At 39.4% G+C, this 18,562-nt stretch overlaps 1 protein-coding gene across 2 annotated transcripts in view; it reads left to right on the forward strand.

Annotated features, from left to right (window-relative positions):
• The window catches only part of LOC122808728 (T cell receptor alpha chain MC.7.G5-like), a 284,866-nt gene that overhangs the window by 225,068 nt on the left and 41,236 nt on the right, over window positions 1–18,562 (forward strand). For both annotated transcript variants that reach the window (XM_044079720.1, XM_044079719.1), the window contains exon 4: window positions 7,285–7,383. In XM_044079720.1, coding sequence (XP_043935655.1) covers window positions 7,285–7,383 — 99 coding nt within the window. The remainder of the gene's footprint in view (window positions 1–7,284; window positions 7,384–18,562) is intronic.

Raw genomic sequence — 18,562 nt, forward strand, 5'->3', positions numbered from 1 at the left:
TGCTCGGATTTCTTGAACCTGGGTAGGAGATAGCTTCTGGGACATTGCTACCCCTTCCACTGAGGTGTCAGCCCGAGCCTTACGGAGGAGATCAGTCACAAGATCTCTCTCAGACTCCTCCTGCAATCTATTGCAAATGCTCAGCACAAGGGCCTCACTATCATGGTAAGGTTTCATCATGTTAACATGGTACAATTTGTGCCCCTGCCATCTGTCTAGCACTTCCACCATGTAGTTAACATCACTTACCTTTCTTACCACCTTGTAGGATCCCTCCCAAGCTGCTTGCAACTTGTTGTGTCTGACAGGAATGAGAACCATCACCTGCTGCCCTACAACATACTCTCTAGCTCGAGCATTCCTGTCATACCACACCTTTTTCTGTTGTTGGGCTTCTGCCAGGTTCTCCTGGGCCAGGCCCATGAGTTCCCTGAGCCTTGTCCTGAGTTTCAGGACATATGCCACAACAGACTTCTTGTAAGACTCACACTCACCTTCCCACTCATCTTGAATTAAATCTAGAGGTCCCCTCACCCTATGCCCATACAGCAACTCAAAGGGTAAAAAACCTGTGGATTCCTGGTGAACCTCTCTGTAAGCAAACAACAGATGGGGCAAATATATATCCCACTCCCTCTTAAATTGATCTGCAAATGCCAATAGCATGGACTTGATTGTAGAGTTTAACCTCTCAACAAGACCATTAGTCTGGGGATGTTAGGGGTGGTCTTCATGTGTTTCACCCCACAGGACTTCCACAGACAAGCCAGCAGGTCTGACATAAAATTGACACCTCTGTCAGACAGTATTTTCTTTGGGAAACCTACCCTGCTGAAAATCTCTAGCAAAGCATTTGCCACCTTCTCGGTCTCAATGGAGGACAAAGCCACTGCCTCAGGGTATCTTGTAGCATAATCTACAATCACTAGGATATACTTTTTCCCTGTGGAACTTGGGGTACTCAGAGGATCCACAATATCCATAGCTACCCTCTGAAATGGCACCTCAAGCAAAGACATCAAAGGAGCTCTCACCTTGTCTTCTGCCTTGCCTACCTTTTGGCACTGCTCACAGGTCCTGCAGTACCCTGTTACATCTCTGGAAATTCCACGCCAATAGAAGTTTTGCATAATATGCCTCTTTGTACATTTTATGCCCATATGACCTGCAAAGGTAATATCATGGGCTATGGCTAGAAGTGCCAGATGGTAAGCTCTAGGCACTACCAACTGCTGTACTCTCTCACCTTCTAGCCCTCCCTCAGGGGTCCACTCTCTGTACAGTAACCCTTTGTTCCAGTATACAGATTCCCCCTTCCCTTGAAAATCAGGTGCCTCCCTAGCTACCTGCCTCAGGTCTTGCAATGTAGGGTCTGAGAGCTGAGCTTGTCTCACGTCTCTCCTTGTAACCTTTCCCAGCTCCCCTTCCACAGGAAGTCTAGCATCCTCTGACAGCAGTGCCTCACTGTCAGCCTGGGTACTGCTACTTACCTCAACCTTTGCAGTTACCCTGTCCAAGGGAACATCAGTACCCACAAGCAGCTGCGGCTCACATTCAGTCTCACTGCTACAGCATAGCTCTCTCACTGAAGTAACCAACTCAGCAGTCCTGGATGCAAGTATGCAGCCTGCCTGAGTCTCCCCAAGCTACCAGACCCACATGCTTGTCTCTTAGCCTCACTGCATGTAACTGCATAAGTACATAGTACTGCCTCATCCAAATCCTTCCCTCTCAGGACATCTGCAGGATGGTAGTTCCATACCCCTGTTGTCTCAAGACAACCCACTGCTGGCATTTTGTCTTTACCACTTACTGGCTCCCTCACCTTTGGTCCCCCACCTTGTCTCCATGGACATCTGTATGCCACATGGTCCCACTGGCTACATTCAAAACATTTAAACCTAGCTCCTGGATGTGTACCTGGACTAGTGGCTTCCCCTTCTACTGGCGGATTCTGTTGGGGCAGTCTGTGCTGCCCACCATGGGTTCCTTAAGTCCTATGAGCAGTACAGGGGGTCCCTTTCCTTTGCTGGGCTGCCTTGCTTGCTAGGTATAGGTCTCACTTCTTCCCCATCTCCTCTGAAGTAGCACACTGTTTATCGGCTAACCAGATCCTCATGTCCTCAGGCAAAGTGCTAAGGGCTTGTTCCCTTACCAAAGGTCTACCAGCCCTTCAAAAGTGGTGGCCTGACATCCACTCACCCAGCTATGAAAATAAGTGCTCAGTTCAACAACATATTAACATACATTTTCATCTGCCTTGCGTCTATGCTCACAAAACTTTTTCCTACACATTTCAGGTGTTAGCTTAAAACATTCCAATAAATGTCTTTTTACAGCAGTATAATCAAAATAGTAAGTGTCATGCATTTTTGCTAAAGAAGTTACAGCTTTACCATGGAGTAAGGGGGTAAGAAACCGTACCCAGACCCTTTGGTCAACTTCATACTGTTTACATACCCGCTCAAACATATGAATGAAGCTATCCAAATTATCCTGCTCTTTAAACTGTGGAAGAAATGTATTGACCTTTTGTGCTTCTGGGGTCCAGTTACTACCTTCCCCATTACCTCCATGACACTGGCAAAGAGTCAGCATTTCCCTCTCATGCCTCCTCTGCTGTTCATTTTCCTCAGCTTGTAGACTCCTCATTTTCTTGGCTGCTTCTAGTTCCATACGCCTGGCCTCCAACTCAAGTCTCTTTAGCTCCAGCTGGATTTTTAAGTCCACTGCAGAAAGGTTGAGCTGTTTATTCTCTGAGGATATTGTATCTCCACTGTCAGTCTGATTGTCCTCCAGGCTGCTGTTCTCTGATGCAGCTGTAACCAAGGCTGCAATCAGGTCTGCTTTAATCAGGTTTCCATGCACCAGTCCCCTAGCCTGGCATATCTCCGCCAGCGGGCTCCTTGTCAGCTTTCCATACTCTTCTGCTGACATGCTGCCTGTTCACCCTGACTAACACTAAGCTAACAAAAGAAATAAAATAATTGTGATCTGAACTCTGTGTATGCACTGTGTGGCTGTTTTAGAGTACAAACACTTTTAGGGATCACTGTACATACGCTACAGGAATTCACTCTACCCACACCACTACAAACTAATTAGTATGTGAAGTAGATCCCATCACTGCCACCACTTGTGATGACCGTGCCCTGGCCCAGCAATCAAGGAGCCTCTTTCCTCACCACTAACACCAGGGAGGTCATCTCATAGAAAAGGAAAGGATAACTAATACACACAGTAAAGTACAATTTCCCTTAAGTGCACACAGAGATCACAGTCAGTCTGGAGATGGTTGCTCCTTTGCTCACCAGGTCCACAATAAGACTCCCCACTGGCACAGCTATAGGGTCCAGGTCTCACCCTAACTGGGCAAGCTAAAACCTCCAGTACCCTCTCTGTCTAACCAGTGCTTCGTGTCCCTGCCAAGTAGCTGGCACAACACACACACACACACACACACACACACACACACACACACACACACACACACACTTTGAGATAAGTATTTATACAACTTCACAGACACTCCTGGGAAAGGCTGACACATATTCTTCACTGTGCCCCTTTACCCAGACCATATGGTAGCAATTACTGCCACCACCCAGTTAATAATATCAGCTACTAAAATGCCCTTAAAAGGGTGTCCAATTATTACTGTGCAATATTATTATCCAATGGTAGTATGACTAACAGCCAAGGCTTACTTTAGAGTGGCCTATTACAATAACCTCTATAAATATGCAATGTACTCTAGAGCTTCTCTCTACACAAATCAGCCACAGGTAGAAGGTTTTAAAAAATATTTAATAATAAATAATTAAAACACAAGACAAAATTACTACACCACAGTGATATCTAAGAGTTCAGAGATCACACAGAAACTTAAAATAATACAGTAGGACAGGTCTGATTTCAAAGAAAAATACCTAATTAATCTTTACTAGCTTTAACTATTCCTACAAGAAATCACAGTGCTAACTTACATGTGAGCATAAGGCAGATTGCTGATAAGTTACATGTCCAAAGTCAAAATGCTTCCAGTCTCTTCTGAGAAATAGTATTTAAACATTACTAACAAACATGTTTGCTGGGTCCCTCCCCAAATTACATCATTTTTGACACTTAGGTTTTTCCAGGCAAACAAACTGCATTATTTAGCAATCTAACACCTGCACAGAAACTTACAACAAAGAAGACAATTCACATATAGGGTTGGGAGGGTAGCTTAATGGCTAAGGTGTTTGCCTTACAAACACAAGGTGCAGGGTTTGAGTCTCACAAGGGATAATTGGCTAGGTTTAAAATGGCTCACAAGGGCAGTTAGCTTAGTACTAAACTATGAACCTATGTATATTCTAACAAAAACTAGAGCAATAAAGTACCTTCCACATCTAAATTCTGGTCATAAACTTTAACTTTAAAACAATGAGCATGAAACCTTCATCCAGCTGCCCTGGAGCCGAATTCTAATATAAAAGGGTCACAACATGCTTCACTGGGCCAGTAGAGTGCAATGTCATCACATATTTTGCAGTTCCACATTTCACAGTGTTCTTTTACATTCAAGAAAACATGCCTGTATTTTACATTTATTTACAAATGCCAGAATTATATATCAAATTCTATTTGACTAGGCTGGCAGCCTTCGCCCATCTCTCCCCAATCATCACATATACCTTTCAAAAATCTCTAGATTTTGTTCTTTAGATTTTTGCACTTCCTCAGTTGCTTCTTTATCCAAACAGTCCAAGGTTTCTTTGTCTGTAAACTGTTTTTCATGAATCTGTTGGACTAATTAATGCAAGTTTGCATTTGAAGCTTTTGACGGTTTTTATTGTATTTTTCTTTCCTCTTATTTCTCTCTTAATCTTTTCATTTATCTTCTGTCTGGAAATTCTGGGCTTTTTGCATAATAGTAGCAATACATCATTTCTTTCTTATCTTCAATAGTCCATTCTATCATCTTTATGGCTCTTGTTTGGCCTATCAGTTTTTGTGGACTATTACTTCCTTCTACAGCAAGGGGGCCATCCTCTCCTTGAACATGGCCTAACCCATTGTAGAAATGTTTCCATGTCTTGAAGATTCTGCACTGTCATTTTTTCTAGTCCTGGTACCAGTGCATCTACCAGGATTGGGCATTTTTTTATCCTGCAACTTGTGCACCCAGATATCTTTTTTTTTGTTTTTTAACCTACATCTGTCCATGAAATATGTTATAGAAAATACAGTCTGCATATCGGTGTCATCTTGGTGAGATTTTGTAAAAACAGGATCCATCTCATGAAAGTGCTCACCACGACTTGAGGATGAATTCAGTTCCAGCAATACTACTTTCCTTTGCTTGCTGATTTTTTTCATCTCTCCATTTGGACCTCTATCATCTCTCCATTTGGATGCCTATGAGGCAATTATAATGTTGGATAACAACAGGGTAATCAACTCCACACACCCATATTCATATTCACATTGTAATAAAGTGTCTAGGAGGTGATGGATGGAGCACTGGCATCATTAGCAGCCCTACTGGGGCAACTGATTAAGTATGTAATAGCAGATAATCAGAATCTGAAGAGTGAAGAAGAGTTACTGACATGGTAATTTTGAGGTAGGCAAAGGAGTGAAGCATTCTATGAATGAACAGTGATCTGAGAAGATAGCACACTAACTCTCTGGAGTAGTCTGGAAAAAAAAAACAAGCAGGTGACCGAAGGCCTTGTGTCCTAAAGGTCAAGATGGGGATGCCTGGGTCAACATCCTATGGAAAGGAGTATTCCAAGAATACTGAAATAGGAAAAGACAAACAGGGAAGCTGCTGTGATGAAACTTTGAGAGCACAAAAGCAGTCATGTCACTCAACTATTCATTTTTGGAGGGCATGTTTATTAAGTTGTGAAAACCTGTAAATAAACTCTTATGTTCCATGAAAAATTGACATGTAAGAATATTTTATGATACAGAATTGCAAAAAGACCTGGAAGTATCAAGGTCTTAGCCAAGACTTTATAAAGTGCATTATTAGTTTTAGAAGCTTTTGTTAATACATCATTATTTAACTAACTATAACATATCTGTATGCCAGAGACAAATTCATGAAACTACAGCCTTGTTACAAAAATAGCTCTACATTTACACCTATATCAATATAAAGACAAAACAGTGACCCAATAAGTAAAAATGTTGTTTCACAACAAAAGGCTCTTAAGTTTGATTCACTGCTGGGGTGCCTTCTGTGTATAGTCTACATGTCCAGCCTAAGTTGACATAGGTTTTCTACCAGTAGTGTGTCTTCTTACAACATCCCAAAGACATGCAGTAGGTGAATTGGGGAATCTAAACTGCCTGTTGATGTGTATGCATCTATTTGTGCAGGTGTCTGAATGTGTGGACATGTGCCCTGTGTGTGTCTGCATGTGTGCGTGTAAGTGTTTCTGTGTGTGTGTGTGTGTGTGTGTGTGTGTGTGTGTGTGTGTGTGTGTGTGTGTGTGTGTGTGCTCTGTGTGTGGGTGCTTGCGCACGTGTGCATATGAGCACGGTGTGTGTGTGTATGTGTGTGTAGGTGTGTGTATGTATGTGTGATATGGAAGAAAGCCCTGACAACCTACTTCCATTCCTTACTTACTAGTGAACCTTGCACATGGTGATTGGTGTATAACACTGAGATGTGATTTTACAATATTAAGTTATATTTCATAGAAAATCTGATACAGGGACTGGTTATATAGGATTAAACTAAAATGTATTGTGTCTAAAAAATGAAAAATAAAATAAAGCAGTACTGGACTGTAAAGCGACAGATGGAAAAATAACACATATATTTCTGATGATTCTATTGAGTGTCAGCACCACTACTCATTTACTTAGACAAACAGTCGTGTACATTTGCTTCACCTTTGCAGGTGAAACTTTTACTGGCTTCTTGAGTACGTTACAGCTCTTCCAGTTCATAGCTGTAGTCTCAAGTCACACTTTACTTCAACAAATTTCTAAGAGGTATGATTATCTCAGAAATACTAGATGCAAGCTTTGCAAGACACTCATCATTAACAGTAATTTTATTCATACCTGTTTTTCTTCTGACTTTTCCTATATCCCTGACTTAGATGTAATAAAATTCTTCAGCTTTATGAATCATTGTTTTAAGCTCCCTCTTAGACAGTGTAGTAAAGTCATAGTTAATTTCAAGAGCCTGCTATTTTCCATTTTTTACCATTTAATGTATTTGTCTAGTTTTAATCTGATGTATTACTAGTTGACAGACTTAATTCTTTGTGTTTTCAGAACACACGGATCTCTCTACTTGTGGAACTTACGCTGTTGTTCTGTCAGTCGTGGCTGTGGTAATGCTGACTCCAGCACTTATCGTCCTCTGTAAAGGAGGTAAGGTTATAACCTGATTTCAGTAAGATACAATTAGGTGAGACGAGGTGTCTAAGCCTCTCACCTCTAGTTCAGTGGTTTGAATCTGGTTGTGGTCCATTCTGGTAGTATATAAAACCTGTATGATCTGAAGGTTTTTGTGCTGGTTTTGATCATTGAATTATTCTGGATTGCTCTGTGGCCTGCTGTGGATTATTTGTATATTAACAACTTTTTGTTTGACCGATTTTTCTGGCATCCTTGTTGATACTGTCTTACAAGGGGGCAAGCTTTACAAGTGAGACTTATTTATGGACTGTCCTTGATGGTAATAGTATGTGTTAATGTTTACACTGCATTGACTGCACCAGTCTGTGTGGTATCAAACTGAGAATAAATGTAACTCAGATCCAAAATGACTGCAACACCAATGCCTCTTCTAGTGTTCCATGTTACAAGTTACAGGAGTGTTAAAACATTTTATTAAACACTAGCATGTTCCTTGGAGTTTATTTTCATTCTGCCAGCTAATAAATGAAAAAATACACACACACACACACACACATATATATACATATATATATATATATATATATATATATATATATATATATATATATATATATATATGGATCAGTTGATCAACCTTCCGAAATGTTGAATGTCATAAGGCTGAGACCACAAGGTCGAACAGTGCGAATGGAGATCGCTGTACATTGAGGAACAAAAAATATGCCATTTCCGCAATGTAACACAATCTTGGAGTAGGTATATTTAATAAGCAGAGGGTGTGGGGGCTTGCTCCTCTGCAAAAACAAAAAAAAAATTGTTTTTATTTTTATTTTTTATTTTAGTTTCGACCTTCCAAAATGTTGGCCATATGGTCTCGGCCATATGACGTTCGGCATTTTGGAAGGTCAATCAACTGAAGGGGATCCATATATATATATATATATATATATATATATATATATATATACGCACAGTAACACTGGGACTCAGTAGAACAGTGGCAAGGCATATCCAATTAATACACTGATAACTCAAGATTCTGGAATGAGCTTTAGTTTCAGAAGGATGGATTGCACTGACAGTCAACTGAGATCTTCTTATCTCTCATCTTTCTCTGTCTGTCTCTCTCTATCTCTTACACACACACACACACACACACACACACACACACACACACACACACACACACTTATGTACAAACAGGTTATCATAGCACAAGAATGGATGGATGAACAAATGTTACTCTCTAGGAAGAGAATAAAGAAAGAATGTGTACATTCCCAAAACAGCTTTCAATGAATGAGTTAATTATTCTCCATCACAGAACCACAGGCCAGGCTGTAGCACAGCTCTTGAAATATGAATGATACCCAATAAAACTGTATTAGCTGAAGGGGACTATGCTGTCTCTTGGAGGGATTGCCATTATATGAAACCTTCTGTGAGATTTGGTACCAGGTAGCAGATACAAAACTGAGTATTTTGGTAAGCTGATAGTTGCTAGTCTTGAAGATGGAGCCAAGTTCACCTCATGCAGAATGTCAGGGTGTTTGATTATGCTTATAGGGGATAGTTTCTGTCACACTAAAGATGATTTAGAATGACAACTTATTGGCTATAAATGAGAACTGTTGTCATCTTCTGCCCTGTCCACATCATAGCACCTTATTCATTTTGTTGAATTCTCACCGAAAATAATATTCATAGTAGGAACCCGGGGGAAAAACACTCATGTAAGAACCATGTGTGTTAAAATAACCCATATTGTGTGTGTGTGTGTGTGTGTGTGTGTGTGTGTGTGTGTGTGTGTGTGTGTGTGTGTGTGTGTGTGTGTGTGTGTTTTATCTTCAGCACTACAGTCTTTACTCTACCTGGATCCCACATGGCTGTACTATTTAAAAAACATAAGACACTAACCCAAATGCATGTTAAATCAGATGTATTTGTTGAGGACCTTCATACTTCAGCTATTGATAAATTAATCAACACCTACATAAACAAAACTTTAATGTCATGCCTGTGGCAATAATGTAATAATCAAATGTGTTGCTAATACAATTCTAGACTTCTCTAGCTAGAGCAACAGTCTCCAGTTCAGCCTGTGAGATTCTCATCCATTCTCAGAAAGCTGTGAGATATAATTTACCCAGTGTATTTTGGATCTCCACTAGAGCCTAATCCCAGTGGGCTGCACCAAGTACCTCACCATCAGAAGGTGGACAGAAGACATGCACACTAGATGCCTAAATCCACTCAACTGATTTAGCTTTACCTAAAGGACCAGCAACTCTTCTTCTAGAGTGTTTGATATGACTGAGAGTCTCACTCTATCATGGATAGTAAGCCCAGCTACCCTGTGAGGAACCTCACTTCCACTGCTTGTGTCCATGATCTTATCCTCTCTCTGTCACCAACTAAAGCGTATAAATATGGGTCTACTTCAACCCATCAAAAACACACTTAATCAAATTTCAGGTACATAACTCCATTTTTGCAAAAGTGCATTTATTTGAAAATGCATTTTTCGCAAAAAGCAGTTCAGTGAAGAGAGGTTGTCGGTTCTGGGAACCTGTGGTGGTGCAGGTACATTGTTTCTTCAGAGGTGTATGGGAGGAAAGCTTGTTGTTGTAGACCATGGTACAGTAAGGATAAGGGAATATTCCCTTTTCCCCACTGTAGTGCGATCTCAGAGTTAGTATATATAAGAAGTTGGGGTGTGGGAGCGCAGCCCCCTGCATAGGGGTGCAGGGGGGGGGCTTGACCCCCTGCATAAATGTGTTTACTATATTTGTTTTTTTTTTATTTTTTTGTGGTTCTGTGACTTGATTTTCACAAAAGTGCATTTTCAAATAAATGCACTTTTGTGAAAACAAAGACGTGTACCTGAAATTTGATTGTGTGTTTTCGGTGGGTCGAAGTAGACTCATAAATATATGTGAGGATGGGGGCATAGATGACCAGCAAATGGAGGGTTTATCCTATGACTCAGCTTTTACTTTGCTAGCATGACCCAGTGCAAGCAATGCCTGCAGTACTTTGGTGGAACTCATCTACTGGTCAGTCTCTTGATCTCATCTAATCTCACTTTGAACAAGACAGAGCTCCTTCTCCCATGCTACCAGAGAGCATGCCACTCTTTTCCAGGAAAGAAGTATGATCTTTGAGTTACAGTTGTTGATTTTCAACAGGACCACTTCATACTTAGAAAACTGCCCTGGTGCATGATGAAGATAAGAATCAGTTGAGACTATGGGATGACATTGTCTCTACACAGCAAAGGTGCAACCCTCACAACTCCAACTAGATACTATAAATACCTCAGTCATACTTTAATACTCTGTTCATGAAAATGACAAATAGTAGTGGAAACAAGACAAATCCATAGCACAGCTGTATGTCCACCCTGAACATATTAATTTAATTTTAGAATGTGGACATAGTAAATCCAGGTGACAAATGATGTACAGTAACAGCCTTAGAGCCATATAGTGTTGTAATATCCCTTACAAGAAATTATGTATGAAATAGTCATATGCAATTTCCAGGTCAACAAGATATTGATGGGCTAAACTAGCACTCATAGGTTCGTAGGTGTGTACTAGGCTAATGGCCCTGGAGCCTTTACAAGCCTAGCCCATAGAAGTGTCCTGGCATCGTGCCGCCTGACATTAGTTCCCAGTGCCTCTATCAAGTAGAGCCACTGGAGTGATGCCCGGGGTGAACTTTCTATTACCCATCCACTCATTAAGATTTCTCTTGAAGAGGGTCAGCATGGTGCTCTGTTTGACATGTATGGGAAGTCTATTCCAGAGCATGGGCAGTCTCTGGGTGAGGAACCTGACCCTCCAGCATGTTCTGTTGATTGTGGTAATGAGGTTGAGGTCTCTGGAAGGTCTGGTGTGGAGGGATTGGGATTTCTTTAGATGTAACATTTCTAACAGAGCTGGGTCAGACATGGCTTTGTAAGTCAAGCAAACAATATCTAGCGATTTTTGAAAGGTATAAAAATATGAACACGGGAAAGAAAAAGAGATCTAATATGATTTACACAAAGAAGAAAGCCAAATTAATCAATACAAAAAAGCAGCTCCAAAGATATTCAAAGAGAAATATAGGCAAAGGCTTTCAAAATACAAAAAATAAGAAAACAGAGAAAACGTAGAAAAGATGATTAGTAATGGAGGAGTTGGATTTAGTGTAGAAAATCTAATTCTGATAACATCAGAGCAGGATAGAGCAACTGATCCCAAAATTAAGAAGAAACCAGTGGTGTGGGAAACATCTCATCAGTATCAGAAGATACTCTGGAGCCATAGGAAACCAGTACAAATGTTCACTTGAAGTTGCACAGCAAGAAAAGGAACAGGAAACTGTTGCAATTCTGACACAGTCAGTGTTGTAGAGTGCTAGGCCAGTGAGTTTCCATATGAAAGAGCAACGGATGACACAGGATGAAACTGAAAAGACTATGGCACAGGAAGATGCTCTGGAACTTTCTGTACAATGCCCACAGGAAATGGAGAAAAATAATGTGCCCTTAGTTTAGAAGAAAATGATCTAAGAGAAGAGTTGCTTGATTTAATAGAGATGGACAAACATATTAAGATCAATGAAAGAAGTAGACTACAGAAAGTTAATAAAACCCAAAATGTTAGAAGTTTGATAAAACAAATGGACACAGTAATTAGGACTGTTTATAGAAAGTCATGTGATATAACAGAAGTAAATAGGATATTTTACTGTGCAGCTAAATTAATAACAGATAAACTTTTATCACAAAAACACAGGGCAGTAAGGGAAAGGAAGGGGAGAAATCAAATGCTATCATGGAAGTATCGAATAGAGAAAACTATGAAGCAATTAAGATAAGTGTCACTGTTAGACGAGTAGAGAAGAGGGAACAGATCAACCAAAATACTCAGAAAAATAGATGTGATAAAAGCAATGCACAATATCAGAACAAATCAGGATCTATTCTGCACTATCCCAAATATTAAACTAAAAATATCGGCACAAGTAGAAAATCTTAGAAGATATGTAGATAAATATAAAGGAAAAGTACAAAATAAATAGGATAAAGTAATTGCCAGAGAAATTGGAACAAAGTTAAGAAATGCTCATAACTGGAAAACAGCCGGCCCCGATGCACTCCCTAGCTTCTGGCTAAAAGTATTGACATCTTTACATGAATATTTAGCCATGAGTAAAAAATATTTATATGTGCACCCCAAACAGACACCAGCCTGGTTAACAACAGGAAAGACAATACTCCAACTTAAGAGTGAACCTGCAAGCTACCTAAAAACTATAGACCAATAATTTGCCTTCCAATGACATATAAACTATACACTTGATGCCGACAGAGTTTATAGTCATTTAGAAGAAAACTCAATCAAGGCAATAAAACAAAAGAGTAACAAAAGAAAGTCATATGGAACAAAGGATCATTTGTTTTTTAAATAAAGTCATAAAGGAGAACTGTAAAAACAGAAATAATCTAAGTATGGCATGGATAGAATACAAAAAATTCTGACTATATCCCACATTCATGAATAAAAGAGTGCTTAAAAATGTATAAGATACACCCAACACTGATTGATTATATTACAGTGACTTTGAAACAATGGCAAACCACTTTACAGTACAGCCATGATAAAAAACAAATTATTATTCCATGGCTAAAAATTGAAATGGTGATATTCCAAGGTGACTCTGTCACCATTGCTCTTTTGTCTTGCCCTTAACCGATTGTCTATTTAAATTAGGGTATGGCTATTATTTGGCTCCTAGAAAACATCAACGTGCAAAGACTTCTCATCTTCTTTTTGTGGATGATTTAAAACTGTATAGTTCATCAGATGAGGAACTGAAAGCACAACTGCAAGTGGTCAAAACTTTTTAAGATGATGTAAAAATGTCATTTAGTCTTGATAAATGTGCAAAAGCAACCTTTAAAGCAGGAAAGTTGCAGCACCAAGATAACTTCAATCTGGCACAGAAATGTGATATAAAAACTTAAGCAAGAGGGAGTGTATAAATATTTGGGAATTGATGAAGGATCAACAATAAAACATGAACAAATGGTAATAACACTAAAATTAATATTGAAAACAGAGCTGATATCTAGGAACAAGCCCAACCTATAAACCAGTTTCCTCTTCCTGTCCTAACTTACAGTTTTGGAGTTATTGACTGGCCCCAACAAGTGTTGGATCGGTTGGATATGAAAACAAGAAGGATGTTTCATGCTCATTGAATGATTCATAAAAAGACTACATATTGTCAGTTCTGAAGGAGGTATGAGCCTCCTTGAAACTGATTACTTGTATAGATCTGCAGTTGCATGGCTGCATACATATTTGCTGACCTCACAAGACCCAAACATAGTGAAAGTTTTAAAACATGAGGAGAATAAGTCTAAGATGACTTCCCTGCTTAGTTTAGCAGAAGCACATCAGTGTCAAGAGGGAACAGAAATGAAATCAGAGGTAGATAACAATCAGGCAGCAACTGAATGTGCCAAAAAAACAAAAGAAAGAATATAAGTTGAAGGATCAGATGAGAAGACAAGAAATGTGAAGAATGCATAAATATTGTTACAAGTACATAAAACTCCTGGAACAATCTCATGTTGATCAGGACTGAATGCAGGAATGGTTAAGGATATGTGATTTTAAACTAAAAGATGAAAGGTTAATACTGGTGGCTGAAGATAGTGAAATATGTACATGTTGGTTTACAAAGTCCATTAAACATGTGGGAGAAACAGACAAATGTAAGTTTTGTAAAACAGAATTGGAAACAGTCGCACATCTTGTTGTTAGTTGTGATATACTAAGGATAGAAGGACTCTATACTGAAAGACATAATAATGTGGCAAAACTGTTGCATTGCGGATTGTGCAAACATTATAATACTGAAGTAGCTGAAAAACATTGGGAACATGAGCCACAAAGCATCATAGAAAATTATGTTTATATCACATGGGATTATCCATTGCTAACAGTTGAAAAAACAGATGCAACAAAACCAGACATAGTACTCCAGGCATACCTCTCAACCTGGAAACAACAAAAATCTGGACAAAGGCCCATAAAAATAGGTACAAATCTGTACACTGATTAGCATAACATTTGCATATATTATGTAACCCCACCCACTTCCATTGAATTGTGAGATACCAACTTTCAAAAACAAAATGAAGAACAGATAACCAAAATATGGCCCCAGAGCCTGCAGCAAAGGATAATCTTTTTTTTTTTTTTTTTGAAATGTGTAGCAATGATATTCACTGGGAAGGGAGAAGATGATGAACCTTAGGATTTTGTTTTTGGTGACTTGCAGTATGTGGGTTTTGTGGTAAAAGTAGGGCATTTAATGGTAGGCAATATTCTAATCTTAACAAAAGAATATAATAGTTTGTTAGGACCTCCAAAATTCATTCTCCATGGCCTACAGATCAGTGGCATAGCTAGAGTTTGTGCTGCCCGGCTGGGACTGTGCTTCAGGTTGCCACCCTTCCCTCCTCACAAAATCATGGTCGAATGGGGACTCCATACATAGCCCTCCCCCCCTTTAGCCATTCCAATGTCCCATTGCTTGGCTATTTTATCTCCATTTACCAAACACTGTAATGTGCATACTGCATTTCTTCTACAATGATTTGGATTTCATTAAAAACTTTTATTTTACATTTTATAGTCCAAACACTAACAGACATCTCCTAAACAAAGCAATACAATCTCACAATGAAAATAGACATAGCATTAAAACTTCTCTGCCCTTGAAACTCACATTCGTTGAAACAGCACTGAAACCCACATTCAAAGAAAATGCAAAAGTCATCTAAATAATTCCACATTAAAGAGATCTGTAACTAATGAAGAGGTTGCTGCTAGCAGACAACTTTATATTTCATTGTTTCATCTAAAAATAAAGTGCCTGTTGCCCTTGCAGAATAAATTGCCTATGTTACATTAAAAATAATAAGCTAGTAATATTGCATTAGGGAATGGATGGCAAATTGATGACAGGTTCATAGTTACTAGGTATCTCTGCCAAAGTAAAAAGTACAACACAGTACAGTATCAGCAACCCATCTACATACTGTGGGAGTAGAACCCACAGCCTTATGCATCAAAAGCAAGTATACTACCTATTGTGCTGCTAATAACATGAGCAGACTTGGCATACGCAGCACTAAACTTCTCTCTCTGTCTGAAGAACTATACAGAACAAGAAATCTGGATAAAGCCAACATTTATTGGGGGGGAGTGCAAAGGCCCAAAACCAGGGACACATTTTAAACATTGCTTGTATAATCTTAAAAAGTTACTAGAATAAAATGCTTTGTTTTATCATGCAGTGTTACCATGCATTTCCTGAAAGATAGGAAGACTGAAACTTAAATGGTTATATTTATTTAGTAATTCAGTTCTCACTGATTTGCCAGAAAACCAGAGGAAGTTATCAAATTCTGTAAAATTGTGGACAGTTGAGAAACTCCTAGAATCATGACAAACATGACAAACACACACATGCACACACCTAGAACCAGTAACTGTCACCACCTCCATTTGTAGTCTTGTCTATATTATGTGTTAGTTTCTGCCCTGCTTACCTTCCCTACACACATACCTTAATACTTCCCTTACTACCTTCTCTACCCTCCTACCTTAATAATACTTCCCTTAGTACCTCCTCTACCCTCCTACCTTAATAATATTGCCCTTAGTACCTCCTCTTCCCTCCTCCCTTATATTGCCCTTAGTACCTCCTCTAACCTCCTCCCTTAGTAATACTTCCCTTACTATCTCCTCTACCTTCCTACCTTAATAATGCTTCCATTACTTCCTCCTCTACCCTCCTAGCTTAATAATACTTACCTTACTACTTCTTCTACTCTCCTACTTTAATAATACTTCCCTTACTACTTCTGCTCTCCTACTTTAATACTTCCCTTACTAATTTCCACAATTATCTTCTCTGCATATGTATCCTTGGGTTAAAAAAAAACATAGTAACACACAAGCCTCATGATCATGTAGGGTGGCCATAAATCTTCCCTCCCAACAGCTGTGTGAGTGGGACTACTGTGAGTGCTCCCAAGGCTCATGCTCAACAGATGACCACTACTGCTGCTTGCACTCCCTGAGGCTGCACCACGATCATACACAATCTTCCTACAGGTCCCTGTTGTGGCCGCAATGAGCTGCTCTTCATGCTCACCTGCCTGGCCACATTCCTTAGATCGTTTCACAGACATGCATAGTAAACAGCTTATGGGTCACCATGATTGCAGATGCAATGTTTCTGAATCCCCAGGAATGTCAGCAGCTCCTTAGTTCAGCCAGCCCTGAAACTTTATGAAGACAAGCAATTCCATGCCTTCTGCTTGTTTTTTAAGATGTGAAAAATTATTATAATTTGTATAACTGAAATTTTAAACAACAGTCAATCTTATCTCTTGGGCTATGCAACTTATGTTGCAATGACAGTTACCTCCAAAATGTTCTGAGAACTCATTTGATACAATAGTCTAAGTCACTTACTAACAACAATCAAATTGCAAAGGAACTCTCTCGTACATATAAAAAGCAGACTCCGTTCATTAACTTCACTTAGCTAATCAAATTGCAAAGGAACTCGCTCTCTCTTGTACATATAAGAAGCAGTTCACTTAAACCAGCGAGAAATCATTTGCCTTACCAGAGCCAAAAACACACTCTACTAGGTCTCGCAATAACACTGCAAAAAGGAACTGAACTCAGACTCGAATTTAGGTAGACGGTAGGCAAGGCTTGTAACAATGCTCAAATTGCGGCAAAAAGGAACGGACACTCCATTGCAAAGGAAACAGTCTCATAATAACATTGTAAAGGAAATTGAGTTAGGTCTCTCTCGTTTGCAAAGGAAATTGAGCTAGAGCTAGGCAATAGGGCTTGTATTGGTAACAACAATCAAACTGCGGCAAAAAGGAAATGACACACTCCAATTGAGACACTCCACTAGGTCTCGTAATAACTTTGCAAAAAAGAACTGAAGTGACACACTCTGCATAAAGGAATTGAACTGACACACTCTAATTTAGCTAGGCAGTAGGTAGGGCTCATAACAGCAATCAAATTGCGGCAAAAAGGGACTAATACACTCCAATTCAGTTAAGCAGTAGGTACTAGATAGGGCACGTAACTTAAGTCATAACATAACGTTCAAATTGCGGTTTATTGTGGTCTCATAACAACATTCAAAATAAAGAACTGACACACACATGCCAATCATAACAATATTCAAATTGCAAAGGAACTAGCAGTGCAGTATCAATGCATCTCCACTTTCTCTGGTACAAGTCATACACTTCGATGCAGCGAGAAATCAAAGTGCCCACACATTCAAAGCCTCGCATAAAAAAGAATTAGTAAACTTAATTCGTATGCTTCAATGCAGTGAGAAATGAAAGTGTCACCACACATTCAATGCAACACATTATGTGCATAAAAAGTATTAGTAAACTCAATGTGAGAAAAACACTGGTACAATAAATTAAGTAAACAGTTAGTCTTTTTTTTTTTTTTTTATGCCTGATTCTTACCAGAGCTGGGGGAAGAAAAGTGCTGTCTGCGCTGGCTGAATAAAACCCGTGGACTGGTGATGATGTCAGGGACGGTCCAAAAAAAAAAAATCCCAGGAAATTGGAAATTAAAGGGACCACTCAGGAATTCGTGGCACCCCAGTATTTTGCCCTCAAAACCAGTATTTACCAAGGAATTTGGTATGGTTGGGAGGTATGACTCCAGGAAAAGAAGACAAAAGTATTATTGATCATGGCAATTGCTACACCCAGTGACTACAGTGTCTTACTTGGAGAGAGACACAGAGTCATAAAATGCCAGGATTTGCAGGTGAAAACAAGGGCAGTGTGGAAGAAGGATACCCAGACAGTACTGATAGTAGTAGGAGCAATAGGTCTTATGAAAAAGAATCTACAGTCATACTTAGAGATGTTACTGATACCTGTAACTCATTATGAATTGCAGAAGGAGTCATTACTGGGCACATTGCAGGTTCTGCGAAGAACATTTCTGGCTGACATCAAAGATTGAAACAATGTTAATTTCATGAACTTTAATCATATTTTGACTTAGGAATGGGATCCATTCCTGGCATGTCATTAGAAACCCAAAAGACT

Source organism: Protopterus annectens, chromosome 8.part0, assembly GCF_019279795.1.
Source record: "Protopterus annectens isolate FY-2018-M chromosome 8.part0, PAN1.0, whole genome shotgun sequence".
Classification (NCBI taxonomy): domain Eukaryota; kingdom Metazoa; phylum Chordata; order Ceratodontiformes; family Protopteridae; genus Protopterus; species Protopterus annectens.